Here is a 14477-nt window from a genome sequence, read left to right as displayed (position 1 = left end):
TAGTGGGAATATTTTATGACTATGGGAAGAAACTAGTGTTTGGGTTTGATGGGTCTTACAAACACACCGACTTTTTCTTTTAAGTGAGTAAAGAACAAGATTATTTTTAACAATAACAATAAACTGGCAAATAAATACATCAATGAAATCTCTAAGACGCCGCCACAGGAGGCTAATTGCACCGGAGTGGAGGGTTCTTCTTTGTATGTCTGTGTCAAACCTAAAATTAAGTTGCAAGCCCCCCAGAGTACGCAGTGAAACAATTCCATATCTAGTGATAGTATGAAAGCCTGCAGAAACAAAAACCCTGTCCACTGTTTGAACTGTATGACCTTCTTGCTGAATGCAGCCTCACTATTGAGATTTTGAAAAAAAAAAAAGTTATCGCGTAATAAAATCCAATTTTTAAACTTGCACTCACTGATTCACTTAGAACGTACCCCTGCATTAGGTTGAGCCTATCACTTTACTTTGACTTGAAATGAGAGCGCAGACATTACCACAATACATACATCTTCCAGATGCACAGACTTGATTGACAGTTGTTCCAAAATAGCTGCATGCCATTGACCGACTGATTCCTTCTACCCTTTGCTATCCCCAGAGAGACATTAATGGTGGCCTGCTGGTGGCGCGTGGTACATTAACCACATCTCTCATTATCCTTTTGTTGACATGCCCTCATGCAGTTGGAGCTGATCGGGAGTGTCAACAGCGGCCTGATGTCGAAGAACATGTGCGACCAGAAAGAAGGCTGTGGTTCTGGTTAATGTGGGGAAAGATTCGAAACCGAGATGAAAGTCCAATGTAAATGAGAGCATATGGAAAAACCACACTTCATCCAGAATAGTGCTATAAGGCTTTTTGTGTGTGGCCATGTTCCCTGAATGTCCAATCTACAATTTTGTGGATGTTTGCATGCGTGTATCTTCACTTTTTTTTTACCTTTCGAGAAAAAATATATTGTTAGTGTTAAAACAAACCTTTCTGGTTACGTTTTATTCTGACATTGAGTTGTTTTCTCAGGCAATTACATCAATAACTGCTAAATCACCTGTTGATGCCGAGACACAAGAACTGCTAAGAACTGCCAAAGCTACAGACACTCTGCCTTTCTTGTTCTGCTTTCTGTAAAAACAGGAAATGCTTTGAATTTCCACTCTTCCCACAGCTGTAACCTAAACATGCAGTTCTTCCCTTGGCTCACAGTGGAAGAAAACTGACCCCAGATCAGGTCTAGCTAAAATATGCAGAGACTCACTTTTCGCTCGCAGGCGGCTTTGTATCAGTAACAGCTGCTATGGATTTCCAGGAAAAGTGGTTATGATACGGGGGTCAGTGAGCCGTCTTTCTTTGCCCAAACAGCGTGACATGTGACAATGTTTAAAAAAAAAAACAAAGTTACTTGGATCTTTGAGTGTAGATGTGTGAACAGGGTTCTAATTTTAGAAAAGTGAAGACAGAACAAAGGGTACGACAGTAAGATCTCTGGAAAGACTACTCCTCTTCCCGAAAATCTGCATATGGTTAGCTGAAACGCGTTACCACAACAAAAGTCAGACTGGAATAAATCTCATCAGATGCAAAATCAAAAACAGCCTCGTCATATTTTACTTTTTGATTTCCCTAAATACACCAGAAACTGAATATCTTCCTTTCAGCAGATATTTCTCAAAGCATGTTTTAGGAAAACTACACCTTGAAGAACAGGAACAATGACTCACAAATAGAAAAATTGCCCTCCTTTTGTCTGTTGTCAGTGTTGACAGGAGATTTGCTCTTTTCATAGCGTCCCTGGTTGTTCTTCCAGCATTACACACGTTTGAAGCAGTCATTTCTGGTAATATCTGCAGGGAATGATGTCTTGCAAAATACTGCATGTGTTTTACCAGCCTTAAGCTTAGATGTCTGTTGTCATTTGGCAAACACAGAGGAATGTTGGGTGTGATCTCCAGGGAAACCGTCTCTGAGCTGATTTCCCAAAACTAGTCTACCTACAGCTATCGCACTTGGAAACTGTAAGAACAAAGCATCTCCTTGCTACAGTTGGTCAGAAAGAGTTTTGTCAACATATATGTTGACACAAGTCTGCAAGGAATATTTTCTTTAATTTGGGAAGGCTTGTCTTAGAGTAGCTTTTGGAAATGTGGGGGAAAAAAAACATAACATGAAAAAAAAGTGTTAAAAAATATCATCGTCATAAGATTTTGTCCTTTCATGTAATTTCATAGTGTTGATTGGATTTAACCAGAATGGTGGCCTTGATGAGCTATTCAATTTTACATTTGAACAAGATGAGAAAGAAAAACAATATGTTTTTTTTTTTTGTTTTTTTGCCACTGTAGCTTAAGTAATTGTTTGTTATTTGCTCCTATTGATTCAACCCATGAACCAAAATTTTTACTTTGCAACCTCTATGAACCCACATACAGTATATTTGATTGGAATGATCAGCTTTTAAATGAGGAAGAGAATAAAAGGAAATAATTTCAACCTGCACTATGCTGAATTGTCAACCTTTGCTAATTCTTTGAGAAGCTCTGTCTTTTTTTTTTAAATCTCCTATAAATCTTTTTATTTTTCAAACATATATTTCTCATTCTGTCTTTAAAAATGATTCATCAGCTTGCAAAGCTGTAATTTGAAGTCTAGGTATTTGTTTAACTAGTGCATTTGGGCTTAAAGATGGCATGTTTGACATGTCTTTGTTAAGGCAGAAGTAACAAACCTTTTTTTAAATTTATGAATCATGACTGAACTGCTTTTTATTACTGGTGAGTCATGATGTGTGTGAGTGCTTGCTGTAGCTTGTGAGTGTGAGACGAAAAAGAAAACTGTCAGTTTTGTTTTGCTGTGCAGTTTCTGACTCACCGAGTTCAAGGAAAGAAAGAACATATGAATGAGACAGAAGAAGAAACCTTTGCCTCTGTGCACTGCTGTAGCTTAAATGCAGTGTGTTGCAACTTTGGCTGAGTCTCTTTAAACTTTTTACATCAATAGATTTTTTCCCCACATGGCTGGCTATTCAAAGACATCTGCAATTACTAATTAAAACATAGTCATCGCACATTTAAACAGCAAAAGATGCATGCATAAAATACGGAAATGTTATTGAATAATGCAATGATTTGTTTGTTCTTCTCTTTCTGTGCCTTTGTTTTCCTGTATGTGTCTACAGGCGCTCCCGTTTCCCAGCCAGGTGATTTATAACCGTGTGGGGAAGTGCGGCAGCCGGACAGTGGTCATCTTACTGAGGCTTTTGGCTGAAAAGCATAAGTTCAACCTCGTCTCTTCTGACATCCATAATAAGACACGTCTCATGAAACAAGAACAGGTGAGAGATGTGAAGGAGAACATTTATAACAAGATATTAAATCCCCAGCCCGTACACTAATAATTGGTGTACTTGTTTGCATAAAAAGCCTCTAAATTTATCCTGTGCTTTACCTCCAATTTAGAAGGGGAGGTATATACTTTCATCACCAAATTATTTAAGCGATTTCAGTGTAACATAGTTTGTTTTTTTTCACTTGTATTTATTAAAAAAACACCTGGTGATCGGAAGGGATTGGGGTTTTTTCCCACTAGAAACTGCATCTTAAGCAGCTTTTATTAACACTATTTGTTAATTCGAGTCATATTACCAGATGTTGACCCAGACGTTTTAGCTTAAGAAGAAAACTGAATTATCCTCATGTGATTTCCAGTGAAACGTTTTCAGCATTCTGCTTCTAAGTTGTGTGGGAGACTTTTCCAGTAATGCAATGCACTCTTGAGAAATCCATATGAGAAAAAAAAAAAAAGCTTACTCACGTATTCATGGGGGACTGATGTAGCACTGACTCATAGCCATGATGTTACTGGTTGCGTTATTCATGAAAAAGGTTACAGTTAGATTCAGATGATTCTAATTATATAAAGCAATTACTGACTGATTTGGTGCAAATGTTAAGCTAATATTGGAACAGTGACTTGTTTACGTATCTGTCAAACTCTAAATTCCTCTTGCGCATGTTGTGTCCTAACACCATTAGCCTGATTAGGCTTCTGCACAGAAAACATCTCAGTGAACGGTCCAGAAGAGTGTGAATATTCTCATGTCATAACAAGCCTGTTTGGTGCTTGTGTGCAATCCTATAAAAGCCACCTTAATCTCTTGTGTTTATGTGCCCGAGTACTTTAGTGCATGTTGACTTATGCAAACGCAGATGCACATTGCCCTGACTTTAGAGCTCATACTCTCATCAGCTGAGGTTCCGGCTCATCGGTGCAGCTTTTGACGGTTTTCCTGGTGACACTTTGATCAGAATGTTAACCATTGTGTCTGCGGTCGATGATTTTTGCATGAAAGTAGCTAATTTATTTTTGCACTTTCACATCTCCTTTTCATATCAGCTATGCTGTAAAGAGTTTATTGACATCTTCTTGGTTCCCAGGGCGCAGAAAAGTAGACAAATTTCCTGGAAGGAATGGAAAACAAAAAAAAAGCTCAAAATGAAGCAACTAGGAAGAGCCAGCTGTTTTGAATTAATGTCAAAGCTGGTTTTCTTCTTTTGAATAATCGGTAAATTTGTGCTCTGCAGGCATCGGGGGAACCAGATCCTCAGAGTAGGAACTGGATGTTGCTCGTTTACTGATAATTGGATAACACATGTCACAATGCATGTCAGGACATTGAATTATTTTTAACATGTTTAAAACTAAATTGTATGGGAGTGCGTTCCTTCAGTGCAGCCCCTTACAAAAGTATTCACACTCTTTGAACGTTTTAATATGTGGGACTTTATGTAACCTGACAGGAAGTTGTGGGTAATTAGAAATTGAAAAATGTTGCATTGTTTTTAAATTTGTTACAAATAAAAATCCGAAAGGTGTTGCATGCATTTGTATTAAGGAGTTGCATACAAGAAGCAATCCTTACAGCTTTTTACAAGCCATGAAGGGGGTACAGCAAACATTTCAAAGATGAACTGATCTGATAAAACCAACTCTGAACTTTTTACCCCAAAAAACTTGAGACTTGACTAGCAGCATGTTTATCTGCACTTGAGCTACTTCTCAAATAATACACAACAGTTTGAAAAAACCTTGTTAATATCTAAAAATAGTGAAAATAAATGTACAATAGGTCTTTAACTGTTGTGTGGAGATTGAGTTATGGGAAAAGAAAGAGCAGCAGTCAAAACTTTGTAATTTTATACTTTTCTGTTCCTCTGATGAGCCCCGTGAAGATACCGCTGGTGTTCAATTAGGAGGGGGAAGTGCAGGTATGCCTGGAATCCTTCACTTTCTCCCTTCAGCCTTTCCTGGGGAATTAGAGGAGGGAGTGCTGGACACACGCACAGACACACAGACTAGGGGGTTGGCCAGCAAACAGACACGGAGACATACTTGCACATTTTCTTACTAAATGTTCCCCAAGGCACTCTGTGTCAACTCTGAGATGAAGGAAGAGGTTTAATAAAAGGCATAAACTTTTTTCTTTTTTTGTGTGTGTCCATTAAAAGCAACACAATATGTTAAAGTATTGATCAAGGGGGTGGGTAGATGCAGAAAAATATATACTAAAGCACTAATGAAGGCTTTATATTATGTTTTATGGCACACGAAATCCATAAAGCGTGGAAACAGGGTTAGTGGAAATGTACTGGCTTCATAGAAAAGAGGGAGAGTGTGAAGCCTGAATCTGACTGGAGCCTCTGAATGACTGCCTTGGGTACATAAACAAGTATACATATTGCTGTTGCTATCCAAATAGTGTTGCCATGACATAACAAGTGTCTGTATAAGAACAGGAAATGCAAACAGTTCTCCAGCCGACCCGCTCTCGTTTAACACGGAGTTTTGTGTAAAAGTTGAAAATGTTCTTTGGAGAGAGATTTGATGAAGAAAGGAAGTGTGGCTGAACCAAAAGTATAACTTTTAACATTCTGTTGGTTACAAGCCCAAGCGTCGACGTATTTCGTTTGAAATTTATCTGACAGACCAAATCAAAGTAGCACATATACGAAGGTACAAGGAGAAAATAATGCAGTTTTAACATTCTTATTGCAATTAAAAATATAGAAGCATATTTTACTGATTTTACTTTATCCTGACAAAAAAAAAAAATCTAATGAAGGTAGAGACAAATCATCCAGTAATTATGGTGCTTTTTTTTTTAAATAATCTAACGCATGTAAAAAAATACAGTTGTTTTGTAAGGCCTCCAGTGGTGTCGGACGTGTCAGAGAGAATAATTCAACCAGTGCGTCCTTCCTTCACACTCAGCTTGCTGCTGCCTGTCTCCTCTTAAGCAGCTACACTTGTTCTTACGTGGAACTCCTAGGCCTGTTCCAGAGGAATGCTTTGTTGAAAGTCTTCTAGTTCAATGACCGGCCACATCCTGTTGCTCTCCTTACTTTCCTGTTGAAGCCAAAATGCCAAGGAAGATTTGTCAACTTAACAAGTAATACCCTGGAGTCATGTCGTGTTCATTTCTTGACCATTTCCATCGCGCTGCCGCGATGCATAATTCATAAAAGCAGGTGTTGCATTATGGCAGGAAATCAGGCTAAGAATTTAGACGACATACCACATGTAGATAATGCACATCTGGTATAAACGCTCGTTCTTTTAGGGAAAAGGTCAAGCTTTCCTTTCGCTGAGTGACCCCTAACATGCTGCTCAAGCTTTTATTCCCCCAGTATTGGATCACTACAATCCATTATGTGTTGGCATGGGCCAGGTGGAGTTGATTCAGAAAGCTGCAGCCAGATTTCTGAGTGGTGCACATAAACAGAAACATGTTACACCATTTTTGGCAACATAACACTGGGTTCCTGTCTGAAGCGCAATTTACCATGAAATTCTGCTACTCAAATGCAAAGAGCACCAACTTTCATGTCAAACCTGCTGCTTTTCATACGCCCTGCTTGCAGGTGTGTCCAGATTTGTGTCCAGGGCTACGTTTCGAAGAATCGCCCTTCTAAATATCATCACAATCTGTATTTTAAACGGTTTCAGTGCTATTATCTATATTGGAAAAGATTGTTAAGAATGGGTCACCATATTGTAATTTTAAGCAGGGAATTTGTATTCTTCCCTTAAGTATTTTTATTTTTTATTTTATAATAAGCTGACTTAAGTCTGGCTTCAGATAACATCTGAAGGGCATCAGTATTTCCCGAGATTCTAGGCAATAAGGCAACCGGTTCCAATTGTAGTTGGTATTTTAATTGCTCCTGAATTTCACAACTGAAAGGAAAAACAATTCTTCTAAGCATTTCCCCTTTCTTCAATCAAATACAATGCATTCCCTGTTTTGCAGAGAAGTACCTTTTGCTGCATATTGTGCTGCATTACTCCAATATGGAACTATTTAGGTGAGGAATGACTTCATATTTGGATTCATTTTCACAGACCTCAGTCCAAGATCCCTGAATCTGGTGCGTTCTGGTTGCTTCTTGCAAGTTTCTCCAAGCAGACCTGGAAAGCCCCAAGGGTTCTTCTTTTGTCGTGTGAATAACACAAGACAGAAAATATGTGAGAAGCATATTGCAAAAGAATCAGGACGTTATGATTGTTTCACTAGTATGAAATTAGTTTGAATGTAACAACTTGTGTCAGGTAAACCGAAGCTAGGTTTTTGACTCAGTTACTTAGTCTTGTTAAAAATACCACGGCAAAGATTAGTTTATTTCCGTTTTGCGTGTTAATGACTAGTGGAAATCCCCAGAATGTTTTGTAAAATTACTATTGCTCATTTTAGAACACCTGTAGAAGAGTGTAGCTATATTAGTTTATCTATTTAACTGTACATAAATACGCCTGCAACTCACACAATAAAAGTCAAAATCTCTCAAAGCATGACCACCTGCCATAATTCTTTTTATATGTGCCAGCTTAATCAGCTTCATTTCTGTGGCCTTTCGTGATACCAAATAAATCAAAATAGCTGTTTTCTCTGTGTGAATAAAACATTTATTTTGGCAAATACCTCAGTGGGAATTCACATTTAATTATGCGGATTAGTTTTAGGACTTTATTACGTGCCGTCTACACAAGGAAGTCAACTTCTTTTGTTTTAAAATAGATTTGGTAATTTCATAAAATATTTTTTTGGGAAAATGGCAAAACAAGATCCACATCCTAGTCTTCAGTGTATATCTGATTTTATTTATATCTACCCCTTTTGGCATTCTTAATAAACATCAGAACAATTAATATTTTGCATGTGTCCTACTTTTTTTGTGTCTTTCAAACTTATCTGGCTCTCAAAAAAGAAAAGGAATTTAAAAGGGAAAAAGAGTTGTACAAACTTTATTGTAAGAAAAATAAATAAATAAATGAGTAACTGTGTGTGTGTGTGTGTGTGTGTTTGTGTGTGTGTGGCTCTTGGGCAGGTGGATCTAGTGAAAAACATCAGTAAGATCCCTCAGCCATTTCTCTACACAAGACATGTTCACTTCATGAATTTCACCAGGTACAGTGGAGCAGCAACAGAATAAAAAGCTAACCAACATTGTTTATTAACACTTCTTGGCTAATATGCAATATTCAAGATATTAGTTTTTTTTTTCTTCTTCTTCTTCTTCTTTTTTTCAGGTTCAGGATAGAGCAGCCTGTCTACATCAACATAATCCGGGATCCCATAAGCCGGTTCCTCTCCAACTATTTCTTCCGTCGCTTTGGTGATTGGAGAGGGGAGCAGAACCACCTCATCCGAACACCAGGGATGAAAGATGATGAGCGATACCTAGTGAGTACTTTGGTTTCAGCAGTCGGGACTTCAAAATCATTTCAGCTTAAGCTGCACTACAAAGTTCGCTTAACTGATTTTTTTTTTTTTTTTTTAAATCTCAATTCTTGTAAGGTTTAGTGCACATTTGATTATGCTAAAAAAAATGTGAGAGAAAACAATCCTGTCTGATTAATGGATATGGAGTTTTATGCTTTCTGAAGTCGAAATGTTTTTGTGTCTCACCAGTCTTAGCTAAATGCTCGACCCCGTCTAAGGTTCACAGCCAGGTTTGGCTTCTAAAACAGTCAGCTTCTGTGAATAATGAGGACGCTTCCTTTTGACAGATGGAGAGTCAGTGCTAGTTAGTGTTTTCCTGCATGTGATTTCATGTCCTCAGATGTGGAAATATATCCGTCGCTGCCACTGCTGCAGGCTGATGAGGTTTAAGCAAACCTCGGTGACTGACGCTGTTTCTGCACTTCCTACCTGACCAACTTTCTGTCATGTTCTCTTTGATGGTGGATGTTTGATTGAGAGATGCGGCTCATTTTTCTTGATTGTGTGGAGTTTACCTTCGTCTGGCAACTGCTTTTTACAGGTCCTTTGCTTTTCTTGGGTTTGCCTCCAAACCTTGTGTTTAATGTCACCTCACAAGTTTCTTTAAGGTGATTTTAGCTAAACACGTCTTTATGACTTAACCTCTTTAATTTATGTCTAAATCAAAGCGCACTTCATTTCTGAAGGCTGTCTGGAACGGCCCATTTTACTGATTTTAGTACAACCAAATATAAAGCATATTGCTACTTTAGTTTTTAAATGAAAACCATGTGTTTAATTAAAGCCTATTTTTCCACAGAATAAATGACGTCCCTGACTGAACTCCATGCTGCTTCAATTTATAACCCCTTTCAAATTAATGAAATAATTAACAACAGAAAATTAGCAGCAGGTGGGGTTGTTTTGTGATAATTTCTTTTCTACTATGCCCACTAGGAAATGAAAGGCTTTGTGGAAATATGATTCGCCGTAACGGTAATAAAACTGCACAACTTATTTGCAAAACACTAAACTGGAGCCTTTGAGGAGAGAGCTGACTTTCTTATCATTTTTGTTTTAATCCCACATTTTCTGTTGGTTTTTCTAAGGAATCTATTTTTAGTCACATCTAATGAGCCAAGCCAGAACTGTATCTCGCAGCATTCCTTCTCTCTTTCTGCCATTTATCCCGGTCCCAGTTTCCACAAGCCCATTAACTCTCCTATTGACATTGGCGAGATCAATTTTACAGATGCTTATTATTCAAAAAGCTAATGCATTCAGAATGTTCAACACGCTGTTGCTGTATGTTTGTGCTGTGAGTGATTTTCTCTTTCTCTCTCTCTCTCTCTCTCTCTCTCTTGGCATTAATGGTGCTTTGAGATAGGGTTCGGCGCTATGATAGCCTGAAGTTCTGCAGAGATATGAACTGAAACAGACATGCTAATGTCTGATTCCAGCGTGGCGTTCATGTAAACTCTAATTATACAGCGCTTTGACACTAAAAGGTCTTTGAAGATGTTCCAGAAGCAGGAAATACTGTGTTACCATTCATACAGATCCTGGAGGTATGTCTTTAATGTGGATGCCTAGGTTATCTGAGAGTAGTTAGCGTCTCACTAGCAGAAAAATAAAAATAAGCACATTTAATGTGGAAAATAGGATGAAACCCACTCAGAAAAAGCATCTTCGGAATCTAACCCTTGGCAACACTAAAGGATGCCTTGCACCAACCACCTAATTGCAGCGAGGCGTAGCACAGATGTTCTTAGGCTGAGAAAATATTGACAGAGTAAATAATTGCTGCATACAAAAAGCAGCTAATTAAAAAAAAGTTTCAAGTCACAACTTGATGTCAGCCTTTATATCAAATCATAACAAAGCAAGGCATGCATTTTAATTACAGACCTCATCTACACCAGGACAGCTGGTTTACAGAAAAAAAAAAATCATTATGTTTTTTTTAATGAGTTTTGACACTTCCTTTGATATTATGTATATTTATTTTTATCTAATCATAATTGGCAATTACAATTTTCAACCTATCTAATTATTATGCCAGCCTGATCATACATTCATGTCAGAGTCCGAGACTATAAGAAGGGTCATCCTCAAAAGGCTAACGAGAGCGGCAGTAAACGTCGGCCTGGCTTGAGTCAGACTGGATGTAATTAAGTGTTGCACTGTTTTCCCTGGAGTGAGGCCATGTGAGTTGAGTTATTAAAGTATGCAGACTACAGGGGCCCCTTCCTACAGTTTAGGGGGAATAGGAAGCTGTGTTGTTATACAAAGTTACCTGTTCTTTCAAAGTCCCATTTGGAGTTTGCGACAAGTCATATTAGGGACTAATAACTAACTTGTGGAAGAAGGAGCTGTGGTCAGAGACAAAAATGTAGATTTTGACTTGCAGACAAGGTGCAAGGCGTTAAAGAAAACTAACGCATGAAATCATCTCAAGCCCTCAATGCTCATGGTGAAACATGGTGGTGCCAGAAGCATGCTGTGGATATGATTTTCTTTAGCAGGGACCAGGAACCTGGTGAGAAATGATGGGAAAATGAACAGAGTTAAATACAGGGCAATCATAGAGGAAACCTTGTTAGAGCCTGTTCTCTAATGGCAGTAGAGTATATGTATTTATTTTTTGTAAAGTGACAAATTATGAAGTTGTTCAAGGTGTTTGGAAGACTTTTGCATAGCACTGTATCAATTCCGACCAGGAGATTATTGTTCTTGACAGAGAATCGGCATTCTTTCCCAGCCATTTCAGCAATCAAAGTTTAAAGTTGTATCAGATGTATCCCCCCGGCTGGTGTGTGTCAGCCTTCGCTGCCCTCCCCCTGGCCGAATTTCAGAGGTGTCAATGAAAGAACACTGTCAGTCTGCCTGCAGGGACCAAAAGGAACCCTATGCATATGTTGCAGAGACATTCCTGTGGTCCAACTGGATTTTCCCTCAGTCTACACTCCCCTCTTTATACACATGAGCTATCCTTTACAAAGTGATGTAATAGTTACTTGACCTCATGACATATACACCTCAGATAAGCATCTGTCCTTCCGGGGCATTCATAATCTGTAATAATCTGAGTTTTTCAGATTACTTGCCAAGTTCTCTCTTTAGGTTTGCTTCATCTCATTAAACAACTTATAAAACAATAAAATATAGAGGGAATAGCTGATTGTAGCTGTGTTTCTGTTACAAATGTGCAAAGATCTTCGCTTATGCAATAACTTGCTAATGTGAAGAATCCTACTTCTGCTGGTCCATGCGATTATTCATACAAAATAGCAGCAACGGATTTAAGCACATGCAATATATTCAAAGTTCAGCCCCGGTGCTTGCGCTCATTAACTATTAGTCATCAGTGGAGGCAGGGTTGTCTTATTCAGGGGATGGAGCAGCAAGCCCTTTATATTCGAAAGCTCCGTTTTGGGGAAATTGTTGTCAGCAATTTTACAGAAGAGCAACAGGCCTAACACTTTAGAATGATACAACTTTTCATGAATTGTGCAGTGTGACACCTCCGCTAGAGACAGCTGCACAAACTAGAGCTCAAACTTTGTGAAGCGACAGAGAATAAATGAAATAGACCTGGGCAGTTCTCACTGTTGAAAGACACTCGTCTGATCACGAGATTCCCACGCTAACTGAAAAATCATCTGCTTCCAATTAAACTGTCAGTTACAAGAACCTTGAAAAAAATAATTGCGCCCATAAAGAAAGAGGCTTTACTAACATGAATCCTGCCTCAACAAGCCTTGACATTGGGAACACTAAGACATTGTCTCCCTCGTCTCTACGGTTGCCTAATTTGTGACCAACTCACAAAATTTGCTTTCTTATTAATATCGGGTACTGAAATTCCATATTTTCAGATTTTTTTTTTTTTTTTGGTCCAAAAGATGACGTAAAATGATTTCCCTGGAAGACTTTAAAACCTCTAACCTGTCATGAGGACTCTTGTTTCCTCGTGGACCCATTGACTTACATGCAAGTGTTTTGGGGGTGACAATTAAGAGGTTAATTAGAACTTTGACTTGGTAGTGTTGAATGAAATCAAAGAAAGTTATCTTCAAATTCTGCACTTATGTTTTTAAAAATATCCTACTGCATTACTGTTATGGCCTATATGCATTTGATTTAAAAAAAAAGAAAAAAAAAAGTTGTCCTCAATATTATTAAAATTGTTTATATGTGACTGCTGACTGCTGCGACAGGCACGTTAGATAATGGGTAGTCGGGTCTTTGACAAATGAAAATCCGTGACAAAAGCAAAGCCTTGCACACGTCCTCATCGATAGAATTTCATGAAGTCATGTACATGAGATTTGTGCTGTTGTCAATGATTGATCAGATAAACCTCTGAGGCTGTGCTTCCTCCACTGCCCTCTTGTGGTACAAAGATCATTTCAGCTTACTACATCCCTAAAGAAGCCTTTCTATGCTGTACACATTTGGTGCCTGCTGCAACCATGTTTTAAATACTGCATTTTAACTTATGTTTATTCATACCCTCAAAGCTTGAATGTGGTATTGCATTGTTAAAAGAGAATATAAGGTAATGTAGACACTTTTAAATAGGGAACTAAGAGAAGTTCTACTCCTTATTTGTGTCCAAAAATAAATGATCAAAAAAAGAAACATTGGTGATATTACAAGTTTGATTCACGTTGTGTTCCTGAAATCGCACAATGACTTCAAAAAGTTCATAATGCAATAAAAAAAAGGCTGCTTGAGTTAAATACACATTTTTAAAAAAATGATTTATCAGGACCTTGAATTGCTGTTTGAGATTGCATGAGGATGTCCCAAATCCAGGGTGGTGTTAAAATTGAAACAACAGCCAACTTGTTATTAGTGCAAACATGACCTGAATAGCCCAGTGCTCCAGTGTTGAACTCTTTCTTAGAGGTCTTCTGGGCTTTTGTTGTAATTTCAATGAAGAGTTTCCCCCTTACTTACTTCATTGGTAACCAGGAAGTCTTAGTTCCTGTGCACCTTACTAAGAATAGTCTGTCACAAAGTTCACAAAACCCCGACAGCTCATTGCTGAATCAGAAATAAACTGGTCTATAAAATGATGTATCTAGATCTTTGTTGGACAATTTCGCTCATATGGTCTTATCTTACTTTTTTTTTATCAGTCGTATAAAACCTAAAGAAGATCAACTAATTTATTTATTTATTTATTTTTATTTATTTATTTATTTTTTTGCTTCTTCGTATGTTTTCCAGGCCAGTGATTTTTATGTGGTAGTGCTTTTTTTTTCTTTTTTTTTTGGCTTAAGGCAATTAATCACGTTTTATATTTCTTAAATGCCACTCACTAGCTCTCATAGAAACCAAACTCTCCAAAACAAAGCCTGTTCATCCGTAGGTCTTTTACATCATTCCCTCATCAGCAGCTGGAATCATTTGGGAAAGGCCAGAGTTCTGGTTCTGTCTACTCAGCTAAGTCCTCAGCTAAGTGACATAGATTCTCAGCATCTACGTCATTCTCGGTGCTGATTTCGATAAATGACTCAGTTGAGCTCTGCTATTAGAAATTATTCCAAAGTGGTGATTAAAAGGACCAGCTTTGAGGACATGTTTACAGTTGTATCTATTTTGATAGAATAAGTCTGTTACCAACCTTTGTTCTGTGTCTGAAGCATGAGCATGAGTTCTTTTGGGATATCCTGCCAAGCAAAGCTTCCTAGAGTGTTTTGTTTCTCAG

At 38.0% G+C, this 14477-nt stretch overlaps 1 protein-coding gene across 1 annotated transcript in view; it reads left to right on the top strand.

The window, feature by feature from the left end:
• Nucleotides 1–14477, top strand: part of usta (uronyl 2-sulfotransferase a) — a 48593-nt gene that overhangs the window by 30442 nt on the left and 3674 nt on the right. The window contains exons 3-5 of the mRNA XM_015012748.2: nucleotides 3179–3334; nucleotides 8385–8464; nucleotides 8587–8740. Coding sequence (XP_014868234.2) covers nucleotides 3179–3334; nucleotides 8385–8464; nucleotides 8587–8740 — 390 coding nt within the window. The remainder of the gene's footprint in view (nucleotides 1–3178; nucleotides 3335–8384; nucleotides 8465–8586; nucleotides 8741–14477) is intronic.

This window comes from Poecilia mexicana, unplaced genomic scaffold, assembly GCF_051168715.1.
Source record: "Poecilia mexicana isolate PSO_F unplaced genomic scaffold, ASM5116871v1 scaffold_21, whole genome shotgun sequence".
NCBI lineage: Eukaryota > Metazoa > Chordata > Actinopteri > Cyprinodontiformes > Poeciliidae > Poecilia > Poecilia mexicana.
This window is presented reverse-complemented; position numbering and strand designations above follow the sequence as displayed.